The sequence below is a fragment of the Rhodotorula graminis genome, assembly GCF_001329695.1.
Source record: "Rhodotorula graminis WP1 unplaced genomic scaffold RHOBAscaffold_1, whole genome shotgun sequence".
Classification (NCBI taxonomy): Eukaryota; Fungi; Basidiomycota; class Microbotryomycetes; order Sporidiobolales; family Sporidiobolaceae; genus Rhodotorula; species Rhodotorula graminis.
This window is the reverse complement of record NW_017264928.1, coordinates 1,391,290-1,417,221: the sequence shown is the minus strand read 5'-3', so window position 1 is coordinate 1,417,221 and position 25,932 is coordinate 1,391,290. Positions and strand designations below refer to the sequence as shown.

The following is a 25,932-nucleotide window of genomic DNA, read 5'->3' as shown; positions in this document are numbered from 1 at the left end:
ACACGAGAGCGAGAGCGAGCCAAAGCTTCTCATCTTCATCTCGTCCTCCTCATCTTCTCGTCGAACGTTGCCATGACTGCCCGCGAGTGGCCCAACATCCTCATCACCGGGTCCGTCCAGCTCTCGGTGAACTTTCTCGAGCCGCACTGACCCACCGAGCGCACTGCAGCACTCCCGGCACGGGCAAGACGACCCACGCCGCCCTCCTCGTCGAAGCGCTCCAGCAAGCTCCCGAGACGAGCGCAGCACCGTGGCAGCACCTCAACGTGGGCGATTTTGTCAAAGAGAAGGGCTGTCATCAGGGCTGGAACGACGAGTGGCAGAGCTGGGACGTCGACGAGGACAAGGTGCGCCCTCCTCCCCTCTCCGCTCTCGCGACGAGGCGTCCAGCTGACTTCGAGCGACGCGCACAGCTGTTGGACGAGCTCGAGCTCGTGCAGGGCCAAGGCGCCAAGGTCCTCGACTGGCACACGTGCGACATCTTCCCCGAGCGGTGGATCGACCTCGTCGTCGTCCTGCGGTGCGACCACGCCAAGCTGTGGGAGCGGTTAGAGAAGCGGTGCGTCCCCTATCCCTTTCACTCTCGTGGAAGCGACGACCGGACTGACCCTGGCCTCCTCGCGACAGCGGCTACAAGCTCAACAAGATCGAGGAGAACAACGAGGCCGAGATCATGGAGGTCGTCCTTGCCGACGCGCGCGAGTCGTACGCTGAGGAGGTCGTCGTCGAGCTGCGGAGCGAGTCGCCAGAGGAGATGGAGGAGAACGTTGGGCGGATACTGCAGTGGGTCCATGGCTGGAGGGCCAACAACGCCGACGACAGCGACGACGAGGCCTGAGCCGTCCTTTTACCTGCTGCAACGTCGACAGACACTCTCAGAGCTAGCGTCGACGTGGGCGAGAGCATGAGAGCGTCGAGAGCGGGCCTTCCCTCCAAACTCGCCACGAGAACAGGAGATGCTGCACGACCGTTCAAAGATTATTATGGCTACGACAAGGTCTCCTCGCTCGCCTTCTCGCTCAGTTCCACCAGCTGCCCGTCCCGTCGTTGCGCCGGGTGCCGAGGCTGCCGTGGCCCGACCCGAGACGCGGCGTCGACGTCCTGCTCCCGACCCTCGGCGTCGCACCCGGCTCTTCGAACGACCGCCGGACGCTCCCGACAAAGCTCGGCCGCCCTGCGCTCCCGCTCCCTCCGCTCCCACTCGAACCGCTCCCAAAGTTGACCGACCGCTCCTCGGGCGAGTAATCCTCGACGCCAAAGTCGCGCAGAACGACCTCCTCGAGCGTCTCGCTCTCGAGCTCATCGCGGCTGCTCGCGCCCGGGTCGGCCGTGTAGTAGCCCTCCTCGCCCGTCGTCGTCGTGCCCGTCGTGCGACTGCGGCCCATGTCGGGCCGCAAAGGCGCGAGGTACGGGAGGCCCGGCTGCGCTGCTGCGCCGTCGCCGAACGTCGCCCGCTCGCCCGCCGGCGCTGCGCCGCCGTACTGCCGCGCGAGGTCGTCGCCGCTGCCGCTCCCGCTGTGGCTGCCGCTGCCGCTGCCGTACCCGCTGATCGAGCCCTCCTCGGACGGGACGGGGTACGGGTGGCGCTGCGCCGAGGCGGGCACGGGCACGATGGACGGCGACGGGGCGAACGGGTCGTAGTGCCCGCCGAGAGGCGTCATGACGGGCCGCATCTGGCCCGGCTGGTACCCGAACGAGTTGTACCCGCCGACGCCGCGGTACTCGCTCGGGATCGACCCGGACGCGAGGCTCGTGATGGACGGCTGGCGCCCGCCGAACGATGACGTGCCCGACACGCCGCGGAACTGGCGCTCAGGCGTGCCAAAGCCGGTGCCGGCGCCGCTGCCCGAGGGCGAGTTGGACCCGCTGTTGGCGCTGCGGACGCCGCCGGCGAGCACGTCGACCAGCGAGCGCCGGCCCCACTTGGTGCGGGGCTCGCTAAAGGCGACGCCGATGGCCGACGGCGTCGTGCCGACGCTCTCCTGCGAGTCGTTGTTGCCGCGCGCCGCGCCGACCGCCGCCGCGCCTCCTGCTCCTGCCGCCGCCGCCGCGCCGACACCGGCACCGACGCCGACGCCGCCCATGCCCGAGCCCGAGCCGGCGCCGGGCGCGAAGCGCGCCATGGCGCCGTACTGCTGCGGCGCGGCCTGCATCGGCTGCGGGTTCGAGATGGGCCCGAGCCCACCGGGCGTCGAGCGACCGCCGAGGGGCCCGGCCGCGTTCCTGCGTCGTCGCCGTCGCCGGAGCAGGCAGAAGGCGAGGAGGCCGAGGAGGAGGAGGCCGAGCGGGATGGCGACCGACGGGCCGACGATCTTGGCTATCCGGTTGCTGTTGCTGAGGAGGACGAGGAGGTCAGGTTCACGAGTTCGGCAGAGACGAGGACGACGAGGACGCACCCTGATGCAGGTGCGGCGGTTGCGCTCGGCTCGGCGCCGGACGAGGTAGAAGAAGGGTCGGCGGACGTAGAAGAGGAGGAAGAAGGAGGGAGGGAGGTCGAGGTCGAGGTCGGCGTGGTGGCAGAAGAGGAAGCCGATACTTGTGCCGTGCTCGACGCCGTTGCGCTTGCTCGCCGACTCGAGACGACGACGAGGGCGCTCGAGAAGAGCGAGTCGACCGACGACTGGAGCGCCTCCCTCGACGAGCTCGCCGCTGCCGCCCGGCTCGTGATGACGGACGCCGCGTCGTCGAACTGCGAGCTCACGAACGACTCGAGCTCCGAGAAGCGCGACGCCGAGGCCTGCGACGGGTTGAGCGGCGTCGTGATGGGCGCGGCGATCCGAGGCGTGTTGGCCGGCCGGGTCGTGCGCTGGATCAGGCGCGTGCGCGTACGAGTGGCAGCGGCCGCCGCCGACCTGCTCGACGACGCCGAGGACGACGACGACGACGATGCTGCCGCAGCGGCGGCGGCTCGACTGCTCGAGCTCGCGGCTGCTGCTCGGCTCGACCTCGAGCTCGCGCTCGCGACGGCCCGGCTCGTACTCGCCGCCGCCCGGCTGCTGCTCGCGCTCGCCTCGGCCTGCGTCGCGCGGATGACGGCTCTGCGCCGCCTCGTGCACAGGGCGACGACCTGGGGTGTCGACGCGCTGCCACGGTACGCCGCCGCGACGGCGCCGCAGTCGGTGGACGCGTCGACGTCCTCGAGGGCGTCATCGAGCGCGGCGGCGTACGTCGTCCGTGCGCCCGAGGACGACGACTGGCGCGCGACGAGGGCGTGCAGGCGGAACGACGAGTCGGTCGCGTAGTGCCGCGGCCCTGCTGGGCGCGCCGAGCGGAGGAGGACCGAGTCGGGGCGGGCGGCGACGCGCCGCAGCTCGAGCTCGGCGGGGAGGAGGAGCGTCTTGAGCGGTGCGCGTGCAGCGAACGCGCGACGCGCCGGCGACGAGGCGGCGACGCGTCGTCGTGGTCGGCGACGGGGAAGAGGAGCGCGTCGGGCGCGTAGTCGTGCGTGTCGTTGGCGCTGCGGGGCGCAGGTTGGCGTCGGCGGACCTTGTTGCTGTTGGCGGGCGACGGGTCGGAGTGTCGGCGAGAGCGGAGCGGCGCGTCGATGTGTGACATGCGCCTGCTCGCCGCCGGGGAGGGGGAACAAGAGGGGGAGGAGGGAGGGTTTGAACGAGTGTGGGTCGAGTTGGGCTGAACGAGCGTGAAGGTGTGGTGCGGGTCGTGAACGTGTGGGTGCGCAGCAGGCGAGGCTGGCGACTTGTTTCTGCGGAGGAACGCGCCGAGGGAGGGTCAGCAACGGTCCGGCACGCGGATCCCGCGATCCTGGCTCACGTTGTGCGGGGGTTGGTCCACGACGGTCGCTCGAGGCGTCAAGAAGGGGTCTGCGAGTGCGTGCGAGGTGTCAGCATCGCTCACGGGGCGAGCGTCGGGCGAGGGGACGAGGGGGGAGATGGGAGCGTGGCCGAGGGCGAAAGACGAGAGATGGGGGACGCACCTGGCCCTGGGGCTGCGTGATGGGGCGTCGGCCGGGGTCGTGAGAGGTCGTTCGAGCGCTCTGTGGCAGCAGCGAGCCCGCAAGAGGCGAGAGGGCGGCGAGAGGAGGAGGAGGAGGAGGACGTGGACGAGTCGTCCAACTCCCCCGCGACCAATTTACGCGGACGGCCGCCATTTACGACCTCGCCTGCTCTGCAGCGCTCCGACAGAGCTTGGCTGTGCGCTCATTCGGACCAGGAAGCAGTCGTGAAGCACGCATCGACTCTCGGAACTCGCGCTGCTCGAGACGGAAAAGGACCGAGCGCCGACTTGCTCCTCGAGAGACGCTACAAGCCCATCCGCCGCAGCTCCTCGTCGACCCGCACGTCCGTCTCGACCGCCTGCTCGGCCCTGCACAGCCGCCGCTCGGCGTCCCACCTCGCCATGCGCCGCTCGACCTGGTCTTCGTCGACGAGCGCCTTCTCCTCGAGGATGTCGACGGCGGCGGAGCACGCCGAGTCGTCGTCGCCGTCGCCGTCGACCGAGAGTGCCGAGTTGCGGTAAGGTGGAGGAGGCGACGCGGCGCGGTCGTCGCCGTCGTCGTCCGAGAGCGACGCCGACGAGGGAAAAGCCTCGCTGCCGCGGCGGCGGACCGAGCGCGGCGCCTCGAACGCCGCCATGTACGTCGGCGCCACCACCGACAGGTTCGTCGTCGACTGGAGGACGGGCGACGAGATCTTGAGCGAGGAAGAGGCGACCTTGGTGCGCTTGGCCGGCCGAGAGGAGGACGGGTCCTTGCGCGACGACGACGACGACGATGAGGACGGGCGGAAGAGGCCGAGGAGGGTGTGGCTCGAGGCGGTCGACGGGTGCGCGAGGTGACTTGAGCCCAGAGGCGAGGCGAAGAGGGAGGTGCTGGCCATTCTGGCGTGAGAGGTCGGTCGAGGGAGGGCGAGGCGAGGCGAGAGGTGCTGGACGTGTAAGGATACGAGAGCAGGCCATTCTCGCTCGTCGAGTAGGCCATCGTTGCTGAGGATGAGCGGTGGAAAGGCCGAGGGAGGAGCGACGGAAGGGAGGGACGATCGAGTGGACGAGGAGGGGAGGCGGACGAGGTCCCGGCGCAGGACAAAGGCTCGTCGAGCGGGTGCGTGCGGCGGCGAGGCGAGCTGGAGAGAAGGCAAGTCAGTGACGTGCCTGCGAGAGCTCTGCACGCTCGACAACTCGAGAGAAGGATTGGCGAGAGAACGCCGGAAAGTTGGCGATGCAGAAGAAGAAAGGAGCGCTCGCTGCTCGAACCAGATGCAGGCAACGACAGCCTCGCAATGACGAATTGGACCTTTGATGCACCGTCTGGTCGGACAGGCTCTACTGAGGGCGGGTGCCGTTGAACGCGTTGGTGAGCAGCTCGAGGAGCTTGGCCTTGTCGAGCGGCGCAGGGTTGGGGCTGTTGGCGGCAAGGGGGCATGGTGAGCAGCGGTCGCACAACGCGTGCAAGTGTACGCGAGGACGTGAGAGGTGGCGAGTCGGTGGCGGAGGGGCGAGGCGGGCGAGGAGAGCTCGATTGAGGAAGGAGGATCGAGCGAGGGGGAAGAGGGAATGGAGGACGAGCATGGACGTACTAGGGCGCCTTGACCGCGATGTCGGCCGCCTTCTCGATGTCCTCCTCCTTGAACCCGAGCTCCTTGAGCGACACGGGCGCGCCATTGTCCTTGGCGAGGTCGAACAGGCCCTGCGCCGCGTTCGAGACGCCGAGCGCTTTCGCGACGCGCGCGACGGCGTCCTCGGCGTATGGCGCGTTGTAGGCGACGGCATGCGGGAGGATGACGGTGTGCGTCTCGGCGTGAGGCATGCCGAACGAGCCGCCGAGGGTGTGGCACTGCGCGCGGGCGGGCGAAGAAGAGTCAAGTCGGCGGTCTTGACGGCTCAGACGGCCAAGGAGGGGGAGAGAGAGGACGTATAGACGCACGAGCTTGTGGTGCAGGCTCATTCCGACGGCGCCGAGGCAAGTTCCACAGGCCCACGCGCCGAACAAGGCGTCGCTCCGGCCGTCGCGCGACTGCGGGTCCTGCTTGATGAGCGGCAGCGAGCGACCGATCGCCTCGATGCCCTGAATCGCGAGGTTCGAGATGATCGGGTTGGCCTCGACGGCCCACAGCGCCTCGACAGCATGGGCGACAGCGTTCAGGCCGGACGTCACCTGCGCGAGGGAGGGGGTCGTGCGTGAGTGGCTCGACCTCGAGTCGCGGGACCGTCGAGGGCGAGAAGGAGAGCGACGCACCGTCATTTGTGGCGGAAGCGAGAGGGTCAGGTCGATGTCGTAGATGATCGTCTCGGGAAGAACCTGTCGAGCGAGAAGGGGAGGGGAGGGCAGACAGGTCAGTACGGTCCCTCGAGCCTCAAGAGATCGGGTCGAGAGAGCGTGAGCGCACCTTTGTCGTCTTCTGCGTCGTCTTGAGCGGCTTGCCGTCCTTGTCGTTCTCGGTCTGGCCGATGATGGGCGTCGCCTCGGAACCAGCGTCTGCGGCCGCCCGCAACGAGAGCGTGAGCGTTTCGCAAGGACTGGACGATGCCGCAGACGCAATTGAACGACGTACAGGTGGTAGGGATGACGATGTTCTTGAGCTTGGCGTCGTCGGGCGAGTGCAGCGCGAGCGCCTTGCCGAGACCGATAGTCGACCCGCCGCCGACCGAGACCTGGGTGTGCGGGGCTCGTCAGTTCTGGGCCGCCGTTGTAGCACGCCTCGTCAAGCGTGCCCGGACGCGAGGAGAACGACAGAGAGAGGGGGACGCACGCAGCAGTCGGCGCCGAGGTCCTGAGCGCGCTTGAGGGCGTCGAGGGTGACGTCCATCGGGGTGTGCATGGTCGCGTTCGAGTAGATGCCGACTGCGAGGTCGCCGAGGTCGGCCTTGACCTTGTTGCCGGCGTCGACCTGCTGCGGGGTGGTGAGGACGAGGGCGCGCGAGCAGCCGAGGCGCTGGACCTCGCTCGCGACCTGGGAGCTGGTGCCCCAGCCAAAGAGGACGCGGGCGGGGAGGGCGTTGTAGGTAAACGGGTGCATGTCGGGCTGGCTCGCGGGTTCGAGAGGGCTGGGCGGCAGTCGAGTGGTGCGGGCGGGCGAGAGCGAGGCGGTGTGGGGAGGAGGGGGAGGAGGTGGCTCGGGAGGTTGCGGGGTGCGGGTGAGGGTGCGGGTGTAGCTGACGGTGCTCTTAGCAGCTAGGCAGAGCGTGCTCGGAGGGCGGGCGACACGAAGCGGCGAAGGGGGAGCGGAAGGCCATTGTCCGGCCCGACCATCTCTGGCCTCGCATCTCGTCCTCAGCCAGCTCTGTTCCTGCTACCGCACTGCCACCATGAGCACCGCCGACCACATCAACAGCTCGACCCCCGAGACGGCACCGAAAGTCCGTCGTCACCTCCTTCCTCGTCTCCCCTTTCGACCTCCAACTGATGAAGCCCTTGCCCTCCAGGTCGGCCGCGCAGTGCAGCTCGCACTCGAGCAAGGTGCACAGAACATCGACCTCGTGCGTCCCTACTCGCCCACCGTCGTCGACACACCACCTCGCTCACCCTCTCCTCCTTGCCCCACCCTCCTGCCCCGCCTCGACAGTCCAAGCTGCCCAACCTCACCGACATGTCGCCCGAGACCATCACCGACAACGTGCACGCCATCAACTCGTTGTGCGACAACCCGAGGTGCGCCCGCCGCTCCTTCTGTTCCCCCTCCCCTCCCCCCACTTTTGTCGTTCTTGCTGACCCTCGCTCTCACTCGCAGGCAAAAGTTCGTCTTTGAGAAGCTCGTCAGCCACCTGCACGACTTTGCGCGCGACGTCAGCCTCACCACCGACGAGTGGATGTGCGTCTCTCTCTCTCCCGCCTTCGCATTTCGACCCAGTGAGCGTGCACTGACCCTCGCCCTCAAACACGCGCAGGACCGCCATCCAGTTCCTTACCCAGGTCGGTCAGATCTGCTCCAAGACGCGTCAAGAGTTCATCCTCCTCTCGGACGCCCTGGGCCTGTCGGCCCTCGTCGACTCAATGAACCACCCGGTCCCCAAAGGCTCGGGCGCGACCGAGGCGACCGTTCTCGGACCCTTCTTCACCGAGGACGCAGCCGACGTGCGTCGGTCCCTTTCTCTCTCTCTCGACCGAATACGGGCCGAGTCTGACCCGCCCTCGTCGACCGCAGCTGCAGCACGGCGACTCGATCGCGTCCGAGGGCAAGGGCGACTACATGTACTGCGAGGGCCGGGTCCTCGGCACCGACGGCAAGCCCGTCGCCAACTGCACGATCGAGACGTGGGAGACGGACGACGATGGCCTGTACGACACGCAGTACGAGGGCCGCGAGGCGCCCGACTGCCGAGGAAGGTTCAAGACGGACGAGAACGGCTACTACTCTGTGCGTCCCTCTCTCTCTCTCTCTTTCCACCTGTCGTGACTGACTCGCGCCGACGCACCTCGCAGTACCGCCTCATCAAGCCGACGCCTTACCCGATCCCGTGCGCTCGTTCCCTCTCGATCTTTCATCCTCACTCGCCCTTACTGACACCCTCTCGCGCCGTGCAGCTTTGATGGCCCCGTCGGCAAGCTCCTCAAGTCGCTCGGGCGCCACGTCTTCCGTCCCGCACACCTGCACATGTGCGTCCTCGCCGCTCGCCCTTCTCGCCCGCCTCGCCGCGAACCTGACCCTCTTTGCGCCCGCACTCGCAGGATGTTCATCGCCGATGGCTACGAGACGCTCATCACGGCGTTGTACTTCAAGGGCGACCCGTACTTGAACAGGTGCGCCGCTCGTTCCCTCCCGCCGTCGCGTTTCCTCGTCGGCGACCTGTCACTGACCGTCCTGCCTCGTCTTCCTCCTCCTTCCTGCTCTCGCCTCGCCCTGCCTTTCGTCGTCGCCTCTCTCGATCGCTCTCGACCACGCGTCCCCGCTTCTCGTCCCCAGCGACGCCGTCTTTGGCGTCAAGACGTCGCTCATCGTCGACACCGAGCTCGTGACGGACGACGCGCGCGCACGACAGCTCGGCTTCAAGCACGGGCCTTACTCGTACCTCAACAAGGACTATGTCCTCCTCACCAAGGATCAGGCAGAAGAGGCCAAGCGCGCCTCGCTCGCCAACTACTACAAGTCGATCCAGCAATGAGGAGGAAGGGCGGTCGACGACGCGCCTGTAACTTTAGACTTGTCACCGGCCCTCGCAGGTGTTCTCAGTCGAGTCGGGGAGAGAGTGCGCGCGCCCTGAGAGCGCAAGCGACGCTGGTGAGCAAGTGAGCCAGCGTGCCGCGGCCGGTCGGCAAACCTGGCGCTCGCTCCTCCTGCGCCCTCGCCGCTCGCTCGCTCGAGCTCCTGCTCGCTGTTCCGCGTCTGAAACTAGCGGTCGCGGCTACACCGGCGTGCAGGCGACACCGCTCGCGCACTCGGCGGATGCACACGTCGGCCGGCTCGGAGGCCCCACCTCCTCATCTCGTTTGCCCTCTTCCGCCTCGACTAGGCCGCACGTCGGGCGTTCAGCGGCCTCGCCATCCTGTTCAGCTCTCTCGGCACCCCCTGCGCCAAACGCCATGTCGCTCGCCGCCTCCCTCGCCTCTCCGACTCGACGAGCCCGCCCCGACGACGAGCGCAACTCGTCCGCGCTGTACGGCTCGCACGTGGCCGGTTCGCCTGCGCCACAGATCTTTCGATGCATCTACGACAAGCTGTGCGTCCTCGCGATCTCTCTCTCTCCTCGAGCGACCAGGGCTGGAGAGCTGACCGTCCCCTCTCCCCTCGAACCTCTCTGCAGCGGCCTGCCTCGACACCACTACGACCTGGTCGAGTGCCCGTCGCTCGAGGTCGAGCCCAACCCTTGGAGTGACGCCCTCAGACGGCCCGACTGCCTCGGTACCTGCGTCACCATGCCGCTCAAGGTGCGCCTCCCCCGTCCCTCCCGCACGAGCGGCCCGCTCACGCTCAGACCTGCCACAGCTCCAAGCCTACGACCGCGTCGACGTCCTCACGGACGAAGCCCTCGCGACGGGCTGCATCAACACGACCTTCTTCCGCCCGTCCGACCCGCTCGACCCCAACTCGCCGCCCGTCACGGTCGGCACCAACACGGACTCGCCCGCGTGCCGCGCCGTCCTCCTCTCGTACCTTCTCTCGTCCCCCTCTCCCTTCCCTCCTTCAGCGCCGACCTGCTTCGCCCCCTCGACCCGCGCCGCCGCGCTCGCCATCGGCGGCGGCGGAGCGACGCGCGCGGCCATCCACGCCCTGCACGGGCTCGGGTGCAGCCCGATCTACATCGTCAATCGCGACGAACGCGAGACAGAGGGCATGACGAGCCACTTTGCGGCGGCCGGGTGGGACGTGCGGCCGCTGAGGAGCGTCGACGAGGCGAGGGCGGAGCTGGATCGGCTCGAGAGCGAGGGAGGACGGGTCGTGTGCGGCGTGGGGGCCATCCCGTGCGTCGAGCCGACGACGGAAGGCGAGAAGATGGTGTACGACGTCGCGGCGATGGTGTTCGAGAGGAGGTACAGGGCCGGAGAAGGTCCGAGCGTCGAGGAGGGCTCGCTCGCGCTGCCGGATCGCCCCGTCTTTGTCGGTGCGTCCCTCTCTCCTCTCTCCTTCCTCTCGGGCGCACTCACCGACTCTTCGCGTCGCAGACATGGCCTACAAGCCGCTCATGACCGACCTGCGCGTCAAGGCCGAGGAGGCCGGGTGGAAGAGCCTGTGCGGGACAGAGGTCGTCCTTGTACGTCCGCGCTTCTTTCTTTGCGGCATCGCCGACGAGCAGGCGTGACACGAGACCTGACCTCTCGCCCTCGTCGGTATGCGCAGGAGAACTGCTTCGGTGCGTCGGCTCTTTCCCTTGCTCAAGCTCGAGGCGAGCAGTCCTGACTCTTTCTTCCCTCTTCCTTCTCTCGCTGTCCAGCGCAGTGCCACCTGTTCACCGGCCTCGAGGTCCCGACAGACGTTCGACAGAGCGCGCGCGAGCTGCTTGCGAGGGGGCAGCAGAAGTGAACGTGCTCGCTTTCTCTCGGTCGAGCGGCGAGGAGATGTAGACGAGGGCACGACGACGAGTTGCACAACAGGGAGGGACGTCTATGCACAGTGACCGATACGAGAGAGAGAGAGGACCGCTCAGAACCCGAGCCTCGCGAGCTCGTCGCCGATGCGTCGGTCGTCCTCGACGAGTTGAGCCCGCTTGCGCTCCTGCTTGTCGCGCTTCTCGCGCTCCTTGCGCTCCTGCTTCGTCTCGACCTTGACCTCGACCGGACCGAACGACGACGACGCCGAACGCGGGCCCTCCTCGCCGTCGTCGAGGACGACGAGATCCTCCTCGAGCGCGAGCGCACGAGCCTCCTCGACGGCGACCGCGGTGTACGGCGGCGGCGGCGGCGACGACCTCGACGCCTCGTCGACGACCCGGTACGCGGTGTAGGTGCTCTTGGTCGAGCGCTCGACCGTGCACTCGAGTTGCGGCGGCGAGCGCTTGGACGAGGGGGAGGACGTCGACGATTTGTCGCGGCGGAGGAAGGCGAGGAGGGTGCGCGCGGCCGTGGCCTGCTGCGAGGGAGGCTGGTGGTGCATTGGGCCGAGAGGCGAGGCAAAGAGTGCAGAGGGGGAGGCCATCCTTGAGGAAGTGGTGCGAGCGGAGAGGTTCGAGAGCTGGAGGTGGACGCTGGTGCGGCTCTTGAGGGCTCGGGGGTGTGCTGGGCGCGGTAGAGAGAAGAGAGAGCAGCAAGGCCGAGCACACCCATAGCTAGCTGAGCCGAGACGAGCGAGCGAGAGGTCGGATGAGAAGGCGACAGGAAGCGCGAGGTGCAAGCGCGCGCCGTCGCCGACCGATTGACGGACGACTGGCGGCGGACGCTTCGCACTCCTCAGCCTCCTGTCCGTCGCGATCGCGCGGACACTTGCCGACGGACAGCAGCAAGCGCGGAGACTGCGGAGGTGTGCGAGGACGAGGGCCGGCGAGTGGTCGAGCGAGAGGAGGGTAACGAGCCGCAGAGATGGTGCTGCTGGTGGAAGCAGTCGTGGCTAGGTCAAAGGTGGCAAGCGGAAGAGCAGAAGAGAGAGCGCAGAGTCAACGAGGTGCGCGAGCGCGGCCGCTCCGCCTCGTCGCGCCTCTCTCGGCTCTCGACCAACACCCACCACCACCAGCTCCCGCCTCAGCTCAAGCGCCCGCCTGCGTCCTTCTCGCTCGCCCCTTGTCTGCAGCAGGAACTCCATACCAGTTCATGTGCGTCCCTCGTCCCCCTCCTGGCGCTCGTGCCGCCCCCATCTCGGTCCAGGGCCAGCACCGTTTTCTGGGTCGAGCGGTCGCTCACGTCGTCCTCCTCCCTTCGCCCACAGGCTCTTTTTCGAGGGTTGCCAAACTCGTCAAGACTAGTGCGCCTTGCTCTCGCACCTATCGCCCGGCAGGCGCGCCAGCTGCTGACCCGCAACTTTTCCCCTCCCCCTCCTCGTCCCTCTCGCCCGACCCTTATCTCGCCTCGCCGCACCTCTTCCTCCTCCTCCCACCCGCACCTGCACCTGTCGTCGCGCCGAGCAGCCTTGATTCAATCGTCTTCAAGGCCCTCGGCCACTGAATCCACCTCGCCAGCACCACCTCCCCACCTCTCTTCCTCGCACCTCCATGCTCCGCACCTTCTCCTCGCGCCTGCGGGTCTCGCCTTCGGGCAGCCGCTCGGCCCTCCGCTCCTTCACGACGTCGCCGCGCCGCAACTTTGTGGTCGACCTCACCCGCCGCGACCAGGTCAAGGTCGCCCCGACCGCCGACGAGGACCTCGTCGACATCTCGTCCCAGTTCAAGCACATCCAGACCAAGGACGGCACCTCGGCGGCGTCCGACCTCGCCCGTCGCCTGTCGCAGGCCGTCTTGCCCAAGCTTGAGCGTCCCGACGTCAAGAAGGTCATGATCGTCGGCTCGGGCGGTCTTTCCATCGGTCAGGCCGGCGAGTTTGACTACTCTGGTGCGTCCCATTTCCCTCTCCTTTCTTCTTCTCGAGAGGCGCGACGACTGACGATCCTCGTGCGGCGAAACAGGCGCCCAGGCGATCAAGGCGATGAAGGAGTCGAACGTCGAGTGCATCCTCCTCAACCCCAACATCGCCACGATCCAGACGTCGCACCAGATGGCGTCCGAGGTCTACTGTGCGTCCCGATCTCCCTTGCTTCGAAGCGCGAGATCGAGCAAGAGTGGACGACGACACTGACTCGGTCTTCCTCCTCCCCTGCCTCGCGCACAGTCCTCCCCGTCACGCCCGAGTACGTCGCGTACGTGCTCGAGAAGGAGCGCCCCGACGGCATCCTCCTCACGTTCGGCGGCCAGTCGGCCCTCAACGTCGGCATCCAGCTCGAGAAGATGGGCGTGTTCGAGCGCCTCGGCGTCAAGGTCCTCGGCACCCAGGTCCGCACCCTCGAGGTGTCCGAGGACCGTGACCTCTTCGTCAAGGCGCTCGACGAGATCGGCATCCCCGCCGCGACGTCGACGGCCGTCTCGACCGTCAAGGACGCCCTCGAGGCCGCCGAGAAGATCGGGTACCCGGTCATCCTGCGCTCGGCGTTCTCGCTCGGCGGCCTCGGGTCTGGGTTCGCCGACAACGAGGAGGAGCTGCGCGACCTGTCGGCCAAGTCGCTGTCGCTGTCGCCCCAGGTCCTCATCGAGAAGTCGCTCAAGGGCTGGAAGGAGCTCGAGTACGAGGTCGTCCGCGACGCGGCCGACAACGTCATCATCTGCTGCAACATGGAGGTGAGCTCGCCCCCCCTCTCTCTCCTGAGGACTGGACGAGTCGGGCAGAGACTGACTACGTGTCGCACGTCTCGCAGAACTTCGACCCGCTCGGCATCCACACGGGCGACTCGATCGTCATCGCGCCGTCGCAGACGCTCTCGGACGACGAGTACCACATGCTCCGCTCGGCCGCCATCAAGATCGTCCGCCACGTCGGCGTCGTCGGCGAGTGCAACGTCCAGTACGCGCTCAACCCGAACAAGCGCGAGTACATGGTCATCGAGATGAACGCGCGCCTGTCGCGCTCGTCGGCGCTCGCGTCCAAGGCGACGGGCTACCCGCTCGCCTACACGGCGGCCAAGATCGCGCTCGGCCACACGCTCCCCGAGCTGCCCAACGCCGTCACCAAGACGACGACGGCGTGCTTCGAGCCGGCGCTCGACTACCTCGTCACCAAGATCCCCAAGTGGGACCTCGCCAAGTTCCAGTACGTCCAGCGCGACGTCGGCTCGTCGATGAAGTCGGTCGGCGAGGTCATGGCCATCGGCCGCACGTTCGAGGAGTCGCTCCAGAAGGCGATCCGCCAGGTCGACCCGAGGTGGACCGGCTTCGAGGCGTACTGGAAGCCCGAGGACCTCGACAACGCGCTCACGGTTCCGACCGACCGCCGCCTGTTCGCCATCGCGCACGCCATGCTCAACCTCGACTACTCGGTCGACCGCATCCACGACCTGACCAAGATCGACAAGTGGTTCCTGTACAAGCTCGACAACATCGTCCAGGTCCACCGCGCGTTCCGCAAGGCCGAGTCGGTCGCCGCCGTCGACGAGAACCTGATGCGCAAGGCCAAGCGCATGGGCTTTGCCGACAAGCAGATCGCCGACCTCATCGCCCGGGACGGCGGCGCCGAGACGTCCGAGTACGACGTGCGCGCCCACCGCAAGTCGCTCGGCGTCACGCCGTTCGTCAAGCGCATCGACACGCTCGCCGCCGAGTACCCGGCCCACACCAACTACCTGTACACGACCTACAACGCGTCGACCCACGACGTCGACTTTGACGACAAGGGCACGATGGTCCTCGGCTCGGGCGTGTACCGCATCGGCTCGTCGGTCGAGTTCGACTGGTGCGCCGTGTCGTGCGCGCGCAAGGTCCGCGAGATGGGCAAGAAGACGGTCATGATCAACTACAACCCCGAGACGGTCTCGACCGACTTTGACGAGGCCGACCGCCTCTACTTCGAGGAGCTCGGGTGGGAGCGCGTCATGGACATCTACGAGCTCGAGGGCTCCGAGGGCGTCGTCGTGTCGGTCGGCGGCCAGCTGCCGCAGAACATCGCGCTCCGCCTCAAGCAGACTGGCGTCAAGGTGCTCGGTACCGACCCCGAGTCGATCGACAACGCCGAGGACCGCCACAAGTTCTCGGCCATCCTCGACAAGGCGGGCGTCGACCAGCCGGCCTGGGTCGAGGCGTCGTCGGTCGCGTCGGCCAAGGACTTTGCCAACCGCGTCGGCTACCCGGTCCTCGTCCGCCCGTCGTACGTCCTGTCGGGTGCGGCCATGAACGTCGTGTGGGACGAGTCGACGCTCGAGCACTCGCTCACGGCGGCCGCCGAGGTCTCGTCCGAGTACCCGACCGTCATCACCAAGTTCATCGACGGCGCCCAGGAGATCGACATCGACGCCGTCGCGTACAAGGGCGAGCTCCTCATTCACGCCGTCTCGGAGCACATCGAGAACGCCGGCGTGCACTCGGGCGACGCGACCATGGTCCTCCCGCCGTTCTCGCTCAACCCGACCGACATGGCGCGCCTCAAGGAGATCGCCCAGAAGGTCGCCAAGGCGTTCGACATCTCGGGCCCGTACAACATGCAGATCATCCGCAAGGCCGTCCCGGGCGAGGAGACGACGCTCAAGGTCATCGAGTGCAACCTGCGCGCGTCGCGCTCGTTCCCCTTCGTGTCCAAGGTCCTCGGCGTCAACTTTATCGACTACGCGACCGCCGCCATCGTCGGCGAGAACGTGCCGGCGCCGATCGACGTCATGGAGCAGCAGCGCGACTACGTCGCCATCAAGGTCCCGCAGTTCTCGTGGACCCGTCTCGCCGGCGCCGACCCGTACGCTCCCTCTCCCTCTCTCTCTTTCCCCTTTGCCCTTCCCCTCTGACACTCTTCTCTGTGTGGAACCCCCTCGCAGCTTCCTCGGCGTCGAGATGGCGTCGACTGGCGAGGTCGCCGCGTTCGGCGCCGACCTGGCCGAGGCGTACTGGGCCTCGCTCACGTCGACCAACGGCTTCCGCGTGCCGCAGGCCGGCTCGGGCGTCCTCCTCGGCGGCGACATCGCCGCGCCGCAGCTGGCGACCGTCGCGCAGGGCCTGTCGGACCTCGGGTTCAAGCTCTACTGCTCGTCGCCCGTCGTCGAGGAGTTCCTCAACTCGCTCCCGTACCTCGGCAAGGCCAAGAAGATCTTCTTCCCGCTCAAGGACAAGCGCAAGCTCCGCGAGGTGTTCGAGGAGTACGACATCCAGTCCGTCATCAACCTCGCCAAGGCGCGCGGTCGCGACACGGTCGACGAGGACTACGTCGCCCGCCGCAACGCTGTCGGTGCGTCGCCTGTCTCTCCCTCACGCATGACGTGTGCAACGCGCACGCAGCGGACGAGCTGCGGGCCCGTTGTTGCCGTCGCCGTTGTCCGTTTGCGTCGAGCCGTCCCTGACCAACCCTTCCTCCCTCCCTTTCTCCCCTTTTCCTCTCCCGCTCCCCCTCCCTCCCTGCACGCTCTCCACGCAGATTTCGGCATCCCATTAATTGTGAACGCCAACCTCGCCACCCTGTACGTGTCGTCCCTGGCACGTAAAATGGCCAAGGGCGAGGTTGGGAAGGCTTCCAACTACGTCGAGGGCCGTATCCCGTCCGAGGTCAAGGCCTGGAGCGAGTGGGTCGGTGGCCACCCTTAGTGGGCTCCCCATCGTTCGTTCCCTGTCCTTCCTCGTCGTCTAGAGCCTCGTCCTTCCTCTCCTCCTCGTTGTAGATCTACCCCCTCCCCCTCTCGAGTCGCCGTCTCCTCGGCGGCCTCGGCAGGTCGCATGCAGTGTCTTTCTCTCCTCGTATTGTGTGTGGCCAACTCGAGAGAAGCAAAGGGCAGTGCGAGAAGAATCGGCGCCGCTTGCTCCTCGAGTCCGACTCGCTCCCTCGATCAAGCTGCTTCTCGCCGGCCACGATCACGTCGGCGACGCTGTAATCTCAGACTCGGACGTGGTGGACGCTCGGAAGTGTGGAGCGTCCGCCGCCAGTCGTCCGTCAATCGGTCGGCGACGGCGCGCGCTCGCACCTCGCGCTTCGTGTCGCCTTCTCGTCCGACCTCTCGCTCGCTCGTCGCGGCTCAGCTAGCTATGGCTGTGCTCGGCCTTGCTTGCTCTCTCTTCTCTCTACCGCACCCAGCACACTCGAGCCCGCCCCCGAGCCCTCAAAGAGCAGCACCGCCATCCACCTCCAGCTCTCGAACCTCCTCCGCTCGCACCACTTCGTCAACTATGGCCTCCCCCTCTGCACTCTTCGCCTCGCCTCTCGGCCCGATGCACCGTCAGCCTCCCTCGCAGCAGGCTACGGCCGCGCGCACCATCCTCGCCCTCCTCCGCCGCGACAAATCGTCGACGTCCTCCCCCTCCTCGTCGACCAAGAAGCGCTCGCCGCCGCAACTCGACTGCGCCATCGAGCGCTCGACCAAGAGCACCTACACCGCGTACCAGGTGGTAGACGAGGCGTCGAGGTCGTCGTCGCCGCCGCCACCGCCGTACAGCGCGGTCGCCGGCAAGGAGGCTCGTGCGCTCGCGCTCGAGGAGGATCTCGTCGTCCTCGACGACGGCGAGGAGGGCTCGCGTACACCGGCGTCGTCGTTCGGTCAGGTCGAGGACAAGGTCGAGACGAAGCAGGAGCGCAAGGAGCGCGAGAAGCGCAACAAGCAGGAGCGCAAGCGGGCGCAACTCGTCCAGGACGACCGGCGCATAGGCGACGAGCTCGCCAGGCTCGGGTTCTGAGCGGTCCTCTCTCTCTCTCTCTCGTGTCGGTCACTGTGCATAGACGTCCGTCCCTGTTGTGCAACTCGTCGTGCCCTCCTCGTTCGCTTCTCCTCGCCGCTCGACCGAGAGAAGGAAAGCCTCCTCGTACTCTCTCTCGCGCGGGAGCTGTCTCGCAGCGTGCCCTCTCTCTCGCTGTCACTGAAGGACAGCACGCCAAAGCTGAAGAAGCGACTCGAGTGACAACATCTAAGCGTACAGCAACTCGTCCCCCCTCGACCGACCCAAAGCGCCACGATCCAGCCCTCGCGCTCAGCCCGCCGCCTTCTCCTTGGCCCTGCGCTTCTTTTCCTCGTCGCGCTTGCGGAAGAGGGCGTTGCGCTGCGACTTGGAGTCCTTGGCGAGCTGCTTGTTGGCCGACTTTTGCCGCTCCGAGTACGCCATCGACTGGCCACTGCGAGCAAGGAGGAGACGAGGCGTCAGGGACGGGTCCGAGAAAGGTTGAGGAGAGGGACGAGGAGAGAAACGAAGGGTAGAAGAGAGAGCGAGAGACGGACCCGCTGAGAGCCTGCAGGTTGCCGGCAATGCGCGTCGCCTGCGGCGCGCCGTCCCTCCTCCCGAACGGCGCCGGCGTGCCACCGAACCCGCCGACGTCCTTGGCGCCCATGCCGTCGTCCTCGCCTGCGGCCGCCGCACGGTCGGCGTCCGTTTCGCTCGCGAGGAGGACCGACTGGAGGAGCTCGATCTGCTCTGCCCGGGTCGGGTACACGAGGTTGTCGAGCTGCTCGAGGCCGTCGAGCGACGTGATGACCTTGAACGCGTAGCCCTGGCTGCGAGGCGGCGGGCGAGAGTGTCAGGGAACAAGGTCCGGGAGAGGGGAGAGAAGGAGAGGGGGCGCGAGCGCACTCGACGAGGAAGCCCTGCCGCTTCGACGAGTAGAACATCTCCTGCGTGCTGCGGGGAAGAGAGGCGAGACAGTCGGGTACGGGCTCGAGTGCGAGGGCACAGGAGAGAGGAGGACGCACTCCTTCGAGACGAGCGAGTAGAAGAACGCGTTGAAGCCCTCGTCGTTCCTGCGCTTGGCCCGCAGGATGCGGCCGAGGCGCTGCGCCTCTTGGCGACGCGAGCCAAAGTGGCTCGAGATCTGGATGAGGCACGTCGCCTCGGGCAGGTCGATCGACGTGTCGCCGACCTTGCTCAGGAAGATGGTGTTGACGATCGGGTTGTGCTGGAAGTTTTGGAGGATGCGCATGCGCTCGACTTGCGGCGTGCCGCCATGGATGTACAGCTTGCCGAGCTTCTTGGCGTAGGCCTGTGTGCGCGAGGGAGGGTCAGTGCGGGCTCAACTTGTCGACGCGGACGACGACGACGACGACGACGAGAGAAAGGGGGACGCACCTCGAGGGCGTAGACGTTGTCCGAGAAGACGATGATCTTGTCGCCGCGGTTCTCGTGGTACTGGATGAGGAATTGGCACGCCTGGAACTTGCGCGGGTTCATGCAGTAGAGGAGCATTTTGCGGCGCACGTTCTCGCGCAGGTACTCGCGGTAGAACTCGGGCGTCATGTCGCACCACACCTCGGCGCACTGGACCTTGGCGATGTGGCCGTTCTCGGCGAGGTCCATCCAGTTGGCCTCGTACAGCTTGGGGCCGATGAGGAAGTTGAGGTCGTCGATCTTGTCGTCCTCGCGCACGAGCGTCGCCGTGAGGCCGAGCTTGGTGTGCGCCTTGATCTTGGTGACGACGCGGCGAAACATGGCGGCGGGCACGACGTGGACCTCGTCGAGCAGGATGAAGCCCCACTCGCGCGACGTCAAAAAGTCCATCATCTTTTGCGAGTCGTGCGACCGCTTCTGGCGGTTGGCGACCATCGAGTAGGTCGACACGACGATGCCGGCGTCGCCCGTGAACTGCGAGGGGAGCGAGGGCAAAGAGGGTGGGGAGGAAGGGAAGGTCAGTGACGCTCCTCGACCTCCTCGAACCTCGACGACGACGACGGAGAGAGACGGCGGGCGCACCTTTTCCTTCTGGTCGGCGGTAAAGACCGAGATGGCCGACTCCTTGATGGTGGACCACTGGAGGAACTGCTGGCGCCACTGCATGACGCTGACCGACGAGGTGCACAGGACGATGCACGACTTGCGGATCGTCGTCGCCGCCGTGATGCCGACGAGCGTCTTGCCCGCCCCGCACGGCAACACGATGATGCCCGACCTCGCGCGGCCGTTGCCGAACATCTTGCCGAGCGACTTCTCCTGGTACGGGCGCAGGGCGGCCGTCGGCTTGAGGTCGATCTCGAGCGTCGGGTTGACCTCGTCGTGCCGAAAGTCGTACTCCTCCATCATGCGGTAGTCGAGGTCGAGGCACCGGCGCTTGACGGCCTCGATCTCGGCCTCGCGCACCTCGAACGAGTGCACCTCGTCGTCGTCGTCCATCTGGTCCTCTGCGGGGGCAAGGATGTACCGTGTCAGGTCTCGCTCGGGCAGACGACCGTCCAGGACAGAGAGAGAGAGGGAGAGGACGCACCCTTGTCGAGCCCGACAACGGCCGTGAACAGGTCCTCCTCCTCGCGCGACATCTGGGCGGCACCGTCCTTGCCCGCCTCCTGCCCTGCTGCCGCGCCCGCCACGCCTGCGCCGTCGCCCTTGGACGTGCCCGGGATGACGAGGCCCGCCCTCGACGGCGCCTTGTCCTTCTCGAGGCCGAACGTGGCCGTCGCGGTTCCGTTGGCCTGGGCGGCGGCGCCGTCTCGCGCGAGCTGCTCGTCGGGCGGGACGCGCGCCTTGGCGATGACGTCGTCGCGGAGGAGGATGCGCAGCGTCTCGGGGTCGCTCGACTCGACAAAGTGCTTGTTCTTCTTGAGGACCATCTTGACCTTGCCGTACGAGTGGGTGCAGTCGCGGATAAAGTCGCACAGCTCGTCCGGGACGGGCACCTTGGACATGCGGTTCAGGACCTCGATGATGTTCTCGGTCTCGAGGCCGACCGACACGGCGGCGTACAGCGAGTGCGGCGTGAGCTTGTACTCGTGGATGAACCGCGGGCGCGAGACGGGCTCGGCGATGGCGACGAGGAAGTCGGTCGCGTACTTGGCGAGCGGGTGAAAGTTCTCGAGGATGATGTGGCCCGTCGAGGGTACGATGTAGAACGGGCGCGACGCCTGGTCGGGCCGCAGAGGCAAGTAGCCGTAATCGCGGTCCTGGCGGATGTTGGCGTTGAGGAGCGCGCCGACGGCCTCGTGCGCCGAGACACCGGCCGACTGGAGGATAGGGAGGCGCGACGACGAGCTCGACGCTGCGCTGTCGGCGCCGTACGCCGCCGCCGACGCCGAGCTGAGCTTGAAGCGGGTCGTGCCCGAGCCCGACGCGCTCGCGGCGGCCGCCTTGCCCTTGCCCTTGCCGCCTTTTGCGCCCGCCTTGGCCTTAGGCTTAGGCTTGGCCTTACCCTTGCCCTTTGCGGCGGCGGCGGCGGCCGACGAGCGGTCGGGCACAAAGTCGTCCTCGTCCTCGTCGGCATCGTCGTCGAGCTGGGCGTCGGCGTCGTGGTCGACGTCGTCGAGGTCGTAGTCGGACTCGTACTCGGCGGCGCGCTCCTGGCGGGTGAGCTTGTACGAGCGGTCCGGGTTCTTGCCGTCGTCCGACTGGTCCGAGTCGCTCGAGGCGGCGCCGGTGAGGTCGACGGGGGCGGCGGTGGCCGCTGCTCGGCGTGCGCGCTTGGTTGCTGGACCAGACGCGGTGCTGTCCGAGTCGCCTGCGGGCGGCGGGAGAGAGTGTGTCAGCAGGGGAGATGAAGAAGAGACGGTGGCGGTGCACGACGAGGAAAGGGCGAGAGGGGCGGGTGACGGGTCTCCGAGTCGTGGTGGACGGGTACGAGAGCATCGAGTCGGTGCAGGGTGCGCTCCACGGGCAGGGAGGGCGAGTGCGAGGGGTGGTCGAGGTGGGGGCGGGAGGAGGACCGCAAGGCGACGTGAGGCGCGACCGACGCGAGGGACTCACTGAGGGTGTGGCTGGCCATGTTCGGGAGGAGCTGAGAGCACTGGCGACAGTCGTGAGCCGCACTGGCTCGAGTGGTGAGAGCGAGGGGAGCGTTGCGACAGAATCGGCCCTCTCGCCCTCTCCACGCCTCGCACGTCCTCAGGCTGGACAAGGCGAGCCGGTCAACATGACCAGCATAGCTCACATCATCGGCTGGGACCCGAAACGCCCTTCCCCCGAGGCCCGCTCCTTCCCTCCTCCCCCTCCTCCACGGCACTCGTGTCCACCTCGCTCACTCTCGCACCTCGCCCTGGTCTGCAGCTCGCACTCGCGCCACTCGACCGTCTTGACCCTGGCGGTGCGTCCCTCTACCCGCCATGCCATCACGTCGCCCGCTCGCTCACTTTGTCCTCCCCACACTTCGTCGCAGCCTACCCGGCCTTGGCTCCTGCCGTTCGCCAACTCGGCACCGACCTACGCACCGCACACGCTGTCGAAATCGCTCGCACTACCGAGCACGAGCGAGAGCTCGACCGCTCCTGTGCGCTCCACCTTCCTCCCCTCGTTCGGCGGCCTCCCTGACCGACCCTCTCGCTCCTGCCACAGTCCTCGAACGCGCAGCCGACTTTGTCGAGCTCCATGACCAGGTCGACGTCCGTCTCGCTCCGTATGCCTCGTCACCCCGGCCGGCCCTGACGACCTCTTTCGCGTCGCCCGCAGTCGAGCACCCAGCTCTTGTCCGACCTCGCCTCGTTCCTGTCGACCTTCCAAGCCGACCTGTCGGCCGTCTCGGGCCACATTTCCGAGCTCCAGGGCCGCAGCAAGTCGATCGAGGCCCGCCTCAAAGCCCGCAAGGTGCGCCCTCGCTCCCTCGCCCTCCCTCGTCGCCGCACTGACCTCTTCCCCCTCATTCGCTCCGCAGGCCGTCGAGCGCTCCCTCAACCCGTTCCTGTCGTCCATCACCATCGCGCCATCGCTCATCTCGACCATCCTCGACACGGACGTCAACGACGCCTGGATCCCGGCCGTGCGAGAACTCGACGCCAAGCTCGGCGCCATTCGAGGTGGCGCCCGGGTCGACAGCCGCCGCAACCTCGACGAGGCTGCAGAGGCTCTTCGTGTCGCTGTGCGTCCCTTACGCTCGAACTCGCCGGCTGCAACGCCCAGAGTGCTCACCGACCTTACTCCTGCAGGCCTCGTCCAAGATCCTGTCGCACCTCGTCTCGCTCCTCAAGCCCTACACCCTCTCGCTGTCGTCCCCCCTGTCGACCCTTCACACCCACCTCGCGTCGCTCAAGCCCCTGTTCGACTTCTTGAGGCGTCACGCGGCGCGCCAGGCGCACGAGTTCCAGAAGGCGTACGCCCAGACGGCGAGGTGGTACCTCGAGACGGGCTTCCGGCGCTACATCCGGGCGCTCGAGAAGATCCGCACGGCGCACACGGCGGTGCCCGTCGAGCCGATTGGGAGTGTCGTCGGCGTGGCAGATGCGCTCGGTGCGCCCCCCTCCCCCTCGTCCCTCCTCTCCCATTTTACCTCTCACTGACTCGTCGTACTCTGCGCGCAACGCAACAGCCCTCCTGCAGCAGCGCAAAACGACATCTCCCGCCGGGCGCGCCGCCATGGCGGGCCCGACGCCCACCTCGGTCGCGCTCGACAACGCCCAGGTCGGCTCGAGCAAGCCGGGCGGCATCATCCTCGCGCACTCGGCCAACGACCGCTCCTTCGTGCGTCTCTTCTTTCCCTTTCGATCAGGTCGTGAGGAAGGGGGACTGGCGTTGAGCCCGACTCGACCTCGCACTGACCCTTCCTCTCTCCCTCGCGCTCGCCCTTTCCGCACCGCAGCACCCGCCGCCCGAGGCCCTCTTCCGCTCGGCGTCGCTCGTCCTCGCCGACAACGCCTCGACCGAGCACGCCTTCCTCGCCTCGTTCTTCGGGCACCACTCGTCGCTCTCGCTCGACGCCGCACCGACCTCCTCCTCCTCCGCCGCCGCTGCAGGACAAGCGCCGGGCCTGCACCGCTCGGCGACGAACGGGAGCTTGCGCAGTGCGGCGGGCTTGAGCGACGGCGCGAGGACGGCGACTGGGGGCGAGCGCGACGAGCGGATGCAGCGCGCGGTCGTCGACGCGCTGTGGAAGACGGTGCTCGAGCCGGCCATCGAGTACACGACGGTGCGTGCTCTTTCTCTGTCCCCTTCTCCCCGTCTCTCTCGTTCTCTCTCGGCGACAACATGACTGACTCGTCTCGTGTCGACAGAATTTCCTCCACGCCCTCCTCGACCCGACGCCGCCAGCGCCAATTGCCCTCCTGTCGATGCTGCGCCTCACCGAGTCGCTCTCGTCCATCCTCGTCGGCTCTTCATCGCCCACAGCTACACCGCTCTCCTCGACCGCCAACTTCCCGCCCTGTCCGCCTCTCGAAACGCACCTCTCGGCGGTTCGCCTTTCGCTCCTCCAGACCTTCGCGCGCGCGCTCTCGGCCCAGGTCGACTCGCTCCGCCGCATCAACGGCTCGCCCGCACCGGCGAGCGCGTCGGGCATGGGCGGCCTCCTCGCGCGCGCGACGGGCGCAGCAGGTCCGAGCGCCGTCAAGGACTCGGTCGTCGCCGTCATCGTCGGGCGGTACTGCGAGCTGTTCAACGCGGCGGTGGCGCTCCTCGCGCAGGGGCAGGACGAGGACGGGGTGCCGATGGGCGAGGCGGTGCGGCGAGGGCTCGAGTACTAAGCTCTCATGTTTCACGTACTAAGCTCTCATGTTTGAACAATAAAATTAATATAAATCAGCAACTTAAATAGCCTCTAAGGTTTTAAGTTTTATAAGAAAAAAAAGAATATATAAGGCTTTTAAAGCTTTTAAGGTTTCACCTCCGCCTGCGGCAAGAGCTCGACAAGCTCATCGCGTTCCAGGCGAGCAAGATCCCGGACCCGGTCAAGGCGCAGGCGTTCCTCCGCGCTCAGTGTGACGAGCTTCTCCAGGGCCTCAGTGTGCGTCCCTCTCCCCCTCTCGAAATCTGTCGCGGCCGGCACAGAGTTCCGATACTGACGACGAGGGAGCTCGTGCGCGCAGGCGGGATTGCCGAGTCACGCGAGGACGCAGGCCGAGGTGGCGCATTGGCGAGAAGCGGCGAGGAAGGCGACGTAGCGCTGTATCGAGCGTGTGCAAGGCAGACGTGCCCCGAGCTTTCTTGAGCGAGGAGACGGCGAGGAGGCGAGCACGCGGCGGCGTCGAAAGTCGAGCCTGAGCATTTTTGTCGCCGTCGCAGTCCGGATTCAAGCTGCTTCACGGATCTACTGAGCGCAAGCAGAAGACCCGGCGCGGTGGTCTGAGCGACGAGAGGTTTCGACTTGGCGAGGAGAACGAGGCGAGGGAGGGCAGCTCGTTAGTCCACGTCCCACACACCGCGACCATGCTCCGATCAGCACTGCAGAGCACCGCCCGCACCGCCCAGGCCACGCCCGCCTGCTCTGCGTGGCGCGCGTTCTCGTGCGCCGCCGTGCGCGCTGCTCCTCCCCCAGGAGCTTCTTCCTCCGGAGCCAAGGCGTCGTCGTCGGCCGCACCGGGCACCGACGCCCTCGTCGAGCTGCTCGAGGACGTCGAGAGCAGCAGCCCATCGGCCGCGCAGGAGCTACAGAGTGCGTCCTCGACCTCCCCTCTCTCCCCCTCTCTCGTCTTCATCGCTCGCTTCCAGAGTCGAGCTGACCACAACCCTCCTGCCCCTCTGTCCCCTTCCGCACAACTACCACCGCCTTGCCTCGAGCAGACCAGACGTCTGTCCTCCGCCACCTGTCGCGCAACCAGGTCATCTCGCCTCAGCACCTCTCGCCTCGACACCTCCTCGTCCCGTACCAGCCCCGCCCCAACTTCAGCCAGGCGCACCCGCTCGGCCCGCCAACCTCGTTCGCCGAGACGCACGACCCCTTCGTCCGGTACGGCCTCGACCCGCTGCGCGACGCGACGACCAACCCGTTCGTCCTGAGCGAGTTTGTGACGAGCATGGGCAAGATTAAGAGCCGGGGCAAGACGGGCCTGCAGCGCAAGAGCCAGAGGAGGGTCGGCAAGGCCGTGCGCCGCGCCAGGGTGCGTCCCCAGCTTTCGCCTTGCTCGTCGTGCCCGCGTCGTTGGCTCGTGCGGGCCCTCGGCGCCACTTCGCTAGAAGTACAGCGGTCCTGACGTCTTATTTCACGTCCGCAGAGCATGGGCATCATTCCGACGTTCGGCATCAGCGTGCCGGGCGCCGGCGGCAACTACTAGACGGGCGACGGTGCAGTCGAACAATGCAGGCCGTTCTTCTCGCGGTTCTCGAGAGCCTCGCTCGCTC

The 25,932-nt window shown here is 67.2% G+C and overlaps 10 protein-coding genes across 10 annotated transcripts; 5 read left to right on the top strand and 5 right to left on the bottom strand.

Moving 5' to 3' along the window:
* Positions 1–66: 66 nt before the first annotated feature.
* Positions 67–883, top strand: RHOBADRAFT_65907 (uncharacterized protein). The gene is made up of 4 exons (XM_018418814.1): positions 67–110; positions 170–347; positions 414–559; positions 628–883. The coding sequence occupies exons 1-4, from the start codon at positions 73–75 to the stop codon at positions 836–838; spliced, it is 573 nt and encodes a 190-aa protein (XP_018274423.1). The 5' UTR covers positions 67–72; the 3' UTR covers positions 839–883.
* A 136-nt stretch (positions 884–1,019) lies between these two features.
* RHOBADRAFT_50846 (uncharacterized protein) lies at positions 1,020–3,555 on the bottom strand (the record flags this gene model as incomplete). The annotated part of the gene is made up of 3 exons (XM_018415521.1): positions 1,020–2,328; positions 2,397–3,337; positions 3,412–3,555. The coding sequence occupies 3 exons, from the start codon at positions 3,553–3,555 to the stop codon at positions 1,020–1,022; spliced, it is 2,394 nt and encodes a 797-aa protein (XP_018274422.1).
* A 704-nt stretch (positions 3,556–4,259) lies between these two features.
* On the bottom strand, positions 4,260–4,835 carry RHOBADRAFT_40918 (uncharacterized protein; the record flags this gene model as incomplete). Its single annotated transcript, XM_018413795.1, has 1 exon — positions 4,260–4,835. One exon carries the CDS (start codon positions 4,833–4,835, stop codon positions 4,260–4,262), a length of 576 nt encoding a protein of 191 aa, XP_018274421.1.
* Positions 4,836–5,277: 442 nt separating this feature from the next.
* On the bottom strand, positions 5,278–6,971 carry RHOBADRAFT_40917 (uncharacterized protein; the record flags this gene model as incomplete). The annotated part of the gene is made up of 7 exons (XM_018413794.1): positions 5,278–5,356; positions 5,532–5,788; positions 5,879–6,109; positions 6,191–6,253; positions 6,342–6,430; positions 6,507–6,606; positions 6,705–6,971. The coding sequence occupies 7 exons, from the start codon at positions 6,969–6,971 to the stop codon at positions 5,278–5,280; spliced, it is 1,086 nt and encodes a 361-aa protein (XP_018274420.1).
* Positions 6,972–7,226: 255 nt separating this feature from the next.
* Positions 7,227–9,108, top strand: RHOBADRAFT_65905 (uncharacterized protein). Its single transcript, XM_018418813.1, has 10 exons — positions 7,227–7,311; positions 7,378–7,431; positions 7,518–7,603; positions 7,683–7,763; positions 7,840–8,026; positions 8,097–8,309; positions 8,375–8,409; positions 8,477–8,548; positions 8,621–8,692; positions 8,856–9,108. Exons 1-10 carry the CDS (start codon positions 7,261–7,263, stop codon positions 9,052–9,054), a joined length of 1,050 nt encoding a protein of 349 aa, XP_018274419.1. The 5' UTR covers positions 7,227–7,260; the 3' UTR covers positions 9,055–9,108.
* Positions 9,109–9,386: 278 nt separating this feature from the next.
* Positions 9,387–10,999, top strand: RHOBADRAFT_65904 (uncharacterized protein). The gene is made up of 6 exons (XM_018418812.1): positions 9,387–9,609; positions 9,694–9,817; positions 9,876–10,491; positions 10,553–10,641; positions 10,728–10,740; positions 10,822–10,999. The coding sequence occupies exons 1-6, from the start codon at positions 9,473–9,475 to the stop codon at positions 10,908–10,910; spliced, it is 1,068 nt and encodes a 355-aa protein (XP_018274418.1). The 5' UTR covers positions 9,387–9,472; the 3' UTR covers positions 10,911–10,999.
* Positions 11,000–11,030: 31 nt separating this feature from the next.
* Positions 11,031–11,522, bottom strand: RHOBADRAFT_40914 (uncharacterized protein; the record flags this gene model as incomplete). Its single annotated transcript, XM_018413793.1, has 1 exon — positions 11,031–11,522. The coding sequence occupies one exon, from the start codon at positions 11,520–11,522 to the stop codon at positions 11,031–11,033; it is 492 nt and encodes a 163-aa protein (XP_018274417.1).
* Positions 11,523–12,528: 1,006 nt separating this feature from the next.
* Positions 12,529–16,581, top strand: RHOBADRAFT_10512 (uncharacterized protein; the record flags this gene model as incomplete). The annotated part of the gene is made up of 6 exons (XM_018411992.1): positions 12,529–12,865; positions 12,939–13,046; positions 13,142–13,644; positions 13,722–15,742; positions 15,822–16,228; positions 16,415–16,581. The coding sequence occupies 6 exons, from the start codon at positions 12,529–12,531 to the stop codon at positions 16,579–16,581; spliced, it is 3,543 nt and encodes a 1,180-aa protein (XP_018274416.1).
* A 1,280-nt stretch (positions 16,582–17,861) lies between these two features.
* On the bottom strand, positions 17,862–21,655 carry RHOBADRAFT_47882 (uncharacterized protein; the record flags this gene model as incomplete). The annotated part of the gene is made up of 8 exons (XM_018415062.1): positions 17,862–18,094; positions 18,198–18,470; positions 18,547–18,594; positions 18,666–18,952; positions 19,039–19,551; positions 19,660–20,084; positions 20,168–21,391; positions 21,637–21,655. The coding sequence occupies 8 exons, from the start codon at positions 21,653–21,655 to the stop codon at positions 17,953–17,955; spliced, it is 2,931 nt and encodes a 976-aa protein (XP_018274415.1). The 3' UTR covers positions 17,862–17,952.
* A 147-nt stretch (positions 21,656–21,802) lies between these two features.
* RHOBADRAFT_50840 (uncharacterized protein) lies at positions 21,803–25,910 on the top strand (the record flags this gene model as incomplete). Its single annotated transcript, XM_018415520.1, has 13 exons — positions 21,803–21,896; positions 22,046–22,156; positions 22,222–22,268; positions 22,336–22,470; positions 22,538–22,741; positions 22,809–23,109; positions 23,189–23,340; positions 23,459–23,785; positions 23,871–24,296; positions 24,497–24,598; positions 25,042–25,246; positions 25,375–25,691; positions 25,806–25,910. The coding sequence occupies 13 exons, from the start codon at positions 21,803–21,805 to the stop codon at positions 25,863–25,865; spliced, it is 2,481 nt and encodes an 826-aa protein (XP_018274414.1). The 3' UTR covers positions 25,866–25,910.
* Positions 25,911–25,932: the final 22 nt, after the last annotated feature.

Excerpts from the sequence above, each read along its gene's own strand:
- RHOBADRAFT_65905 (XM_018418813.1), top strand. The coding sequence starts at position 7,261 with ATGAGCACCGCCGACCACATCAACAGCTCGACCCCCGAGACGGCACCG. Across the intron at positions 8,310-8,374 it reads ACGAGAACGGCTACTACTCT|TACCGCCTCATCAAGCCGAC; the intron begins GTGCGTCCCTCT and ends CGCACCTCGCAG. Across the intron at positions 8,549-8,620 it reads CGTCCCGCACACCTGCACAT|GATGTTCATCGCCGATGGCT; the intron begins GTGCGTCCTCGC and ends CCGCACTCGCAG.
- RHOBADRAFT_65904 (XM_018418812.1), top strand. The coding sequence starts at position 9,473 with ATGTCGCTCGCCGCCTCCCTCGCCTCTCCGACTCGACGAGCCCGCCCC. Across the intron at positions 9,610-9,693 it reads CGATGCATCTACGACAAGCT|CGGCCTGCCTCGACACCACT; the intron begins GTGCGTCCTCGC and ends ACCTCTCTGCAG. Across the intron at positions 10,492-10,552 it reads GGATCGCCCCGTCTTTGTCG|ACATGGCCTACAAGCCGCTC; the intron begins GTGCGTCCCTCT and ends TTCGCGTCGCAG.
- RHOBADRAFT_65907 (XM_018418814.1), top strand. The coding sequence starts at position 73 with ATGACTGCCCGCGAGTGGCCCAACATCCTCATCACCGG. Across the intron at positions 111-169 it reads CCCAACATCCTCATCACCGG|CACTCCCGGCACGGGCAAGA; the intron begins GTCCGTCCAGCT and ends AGCGCACTGCAG. Across the intron at positions 348-413 it reads GGGACGTCGACGAGGACAAG|CTGTTGGACGAGCTCGAGCT; the intron begins GTGCGCCCTCCT and ends CGACGCGCACAG.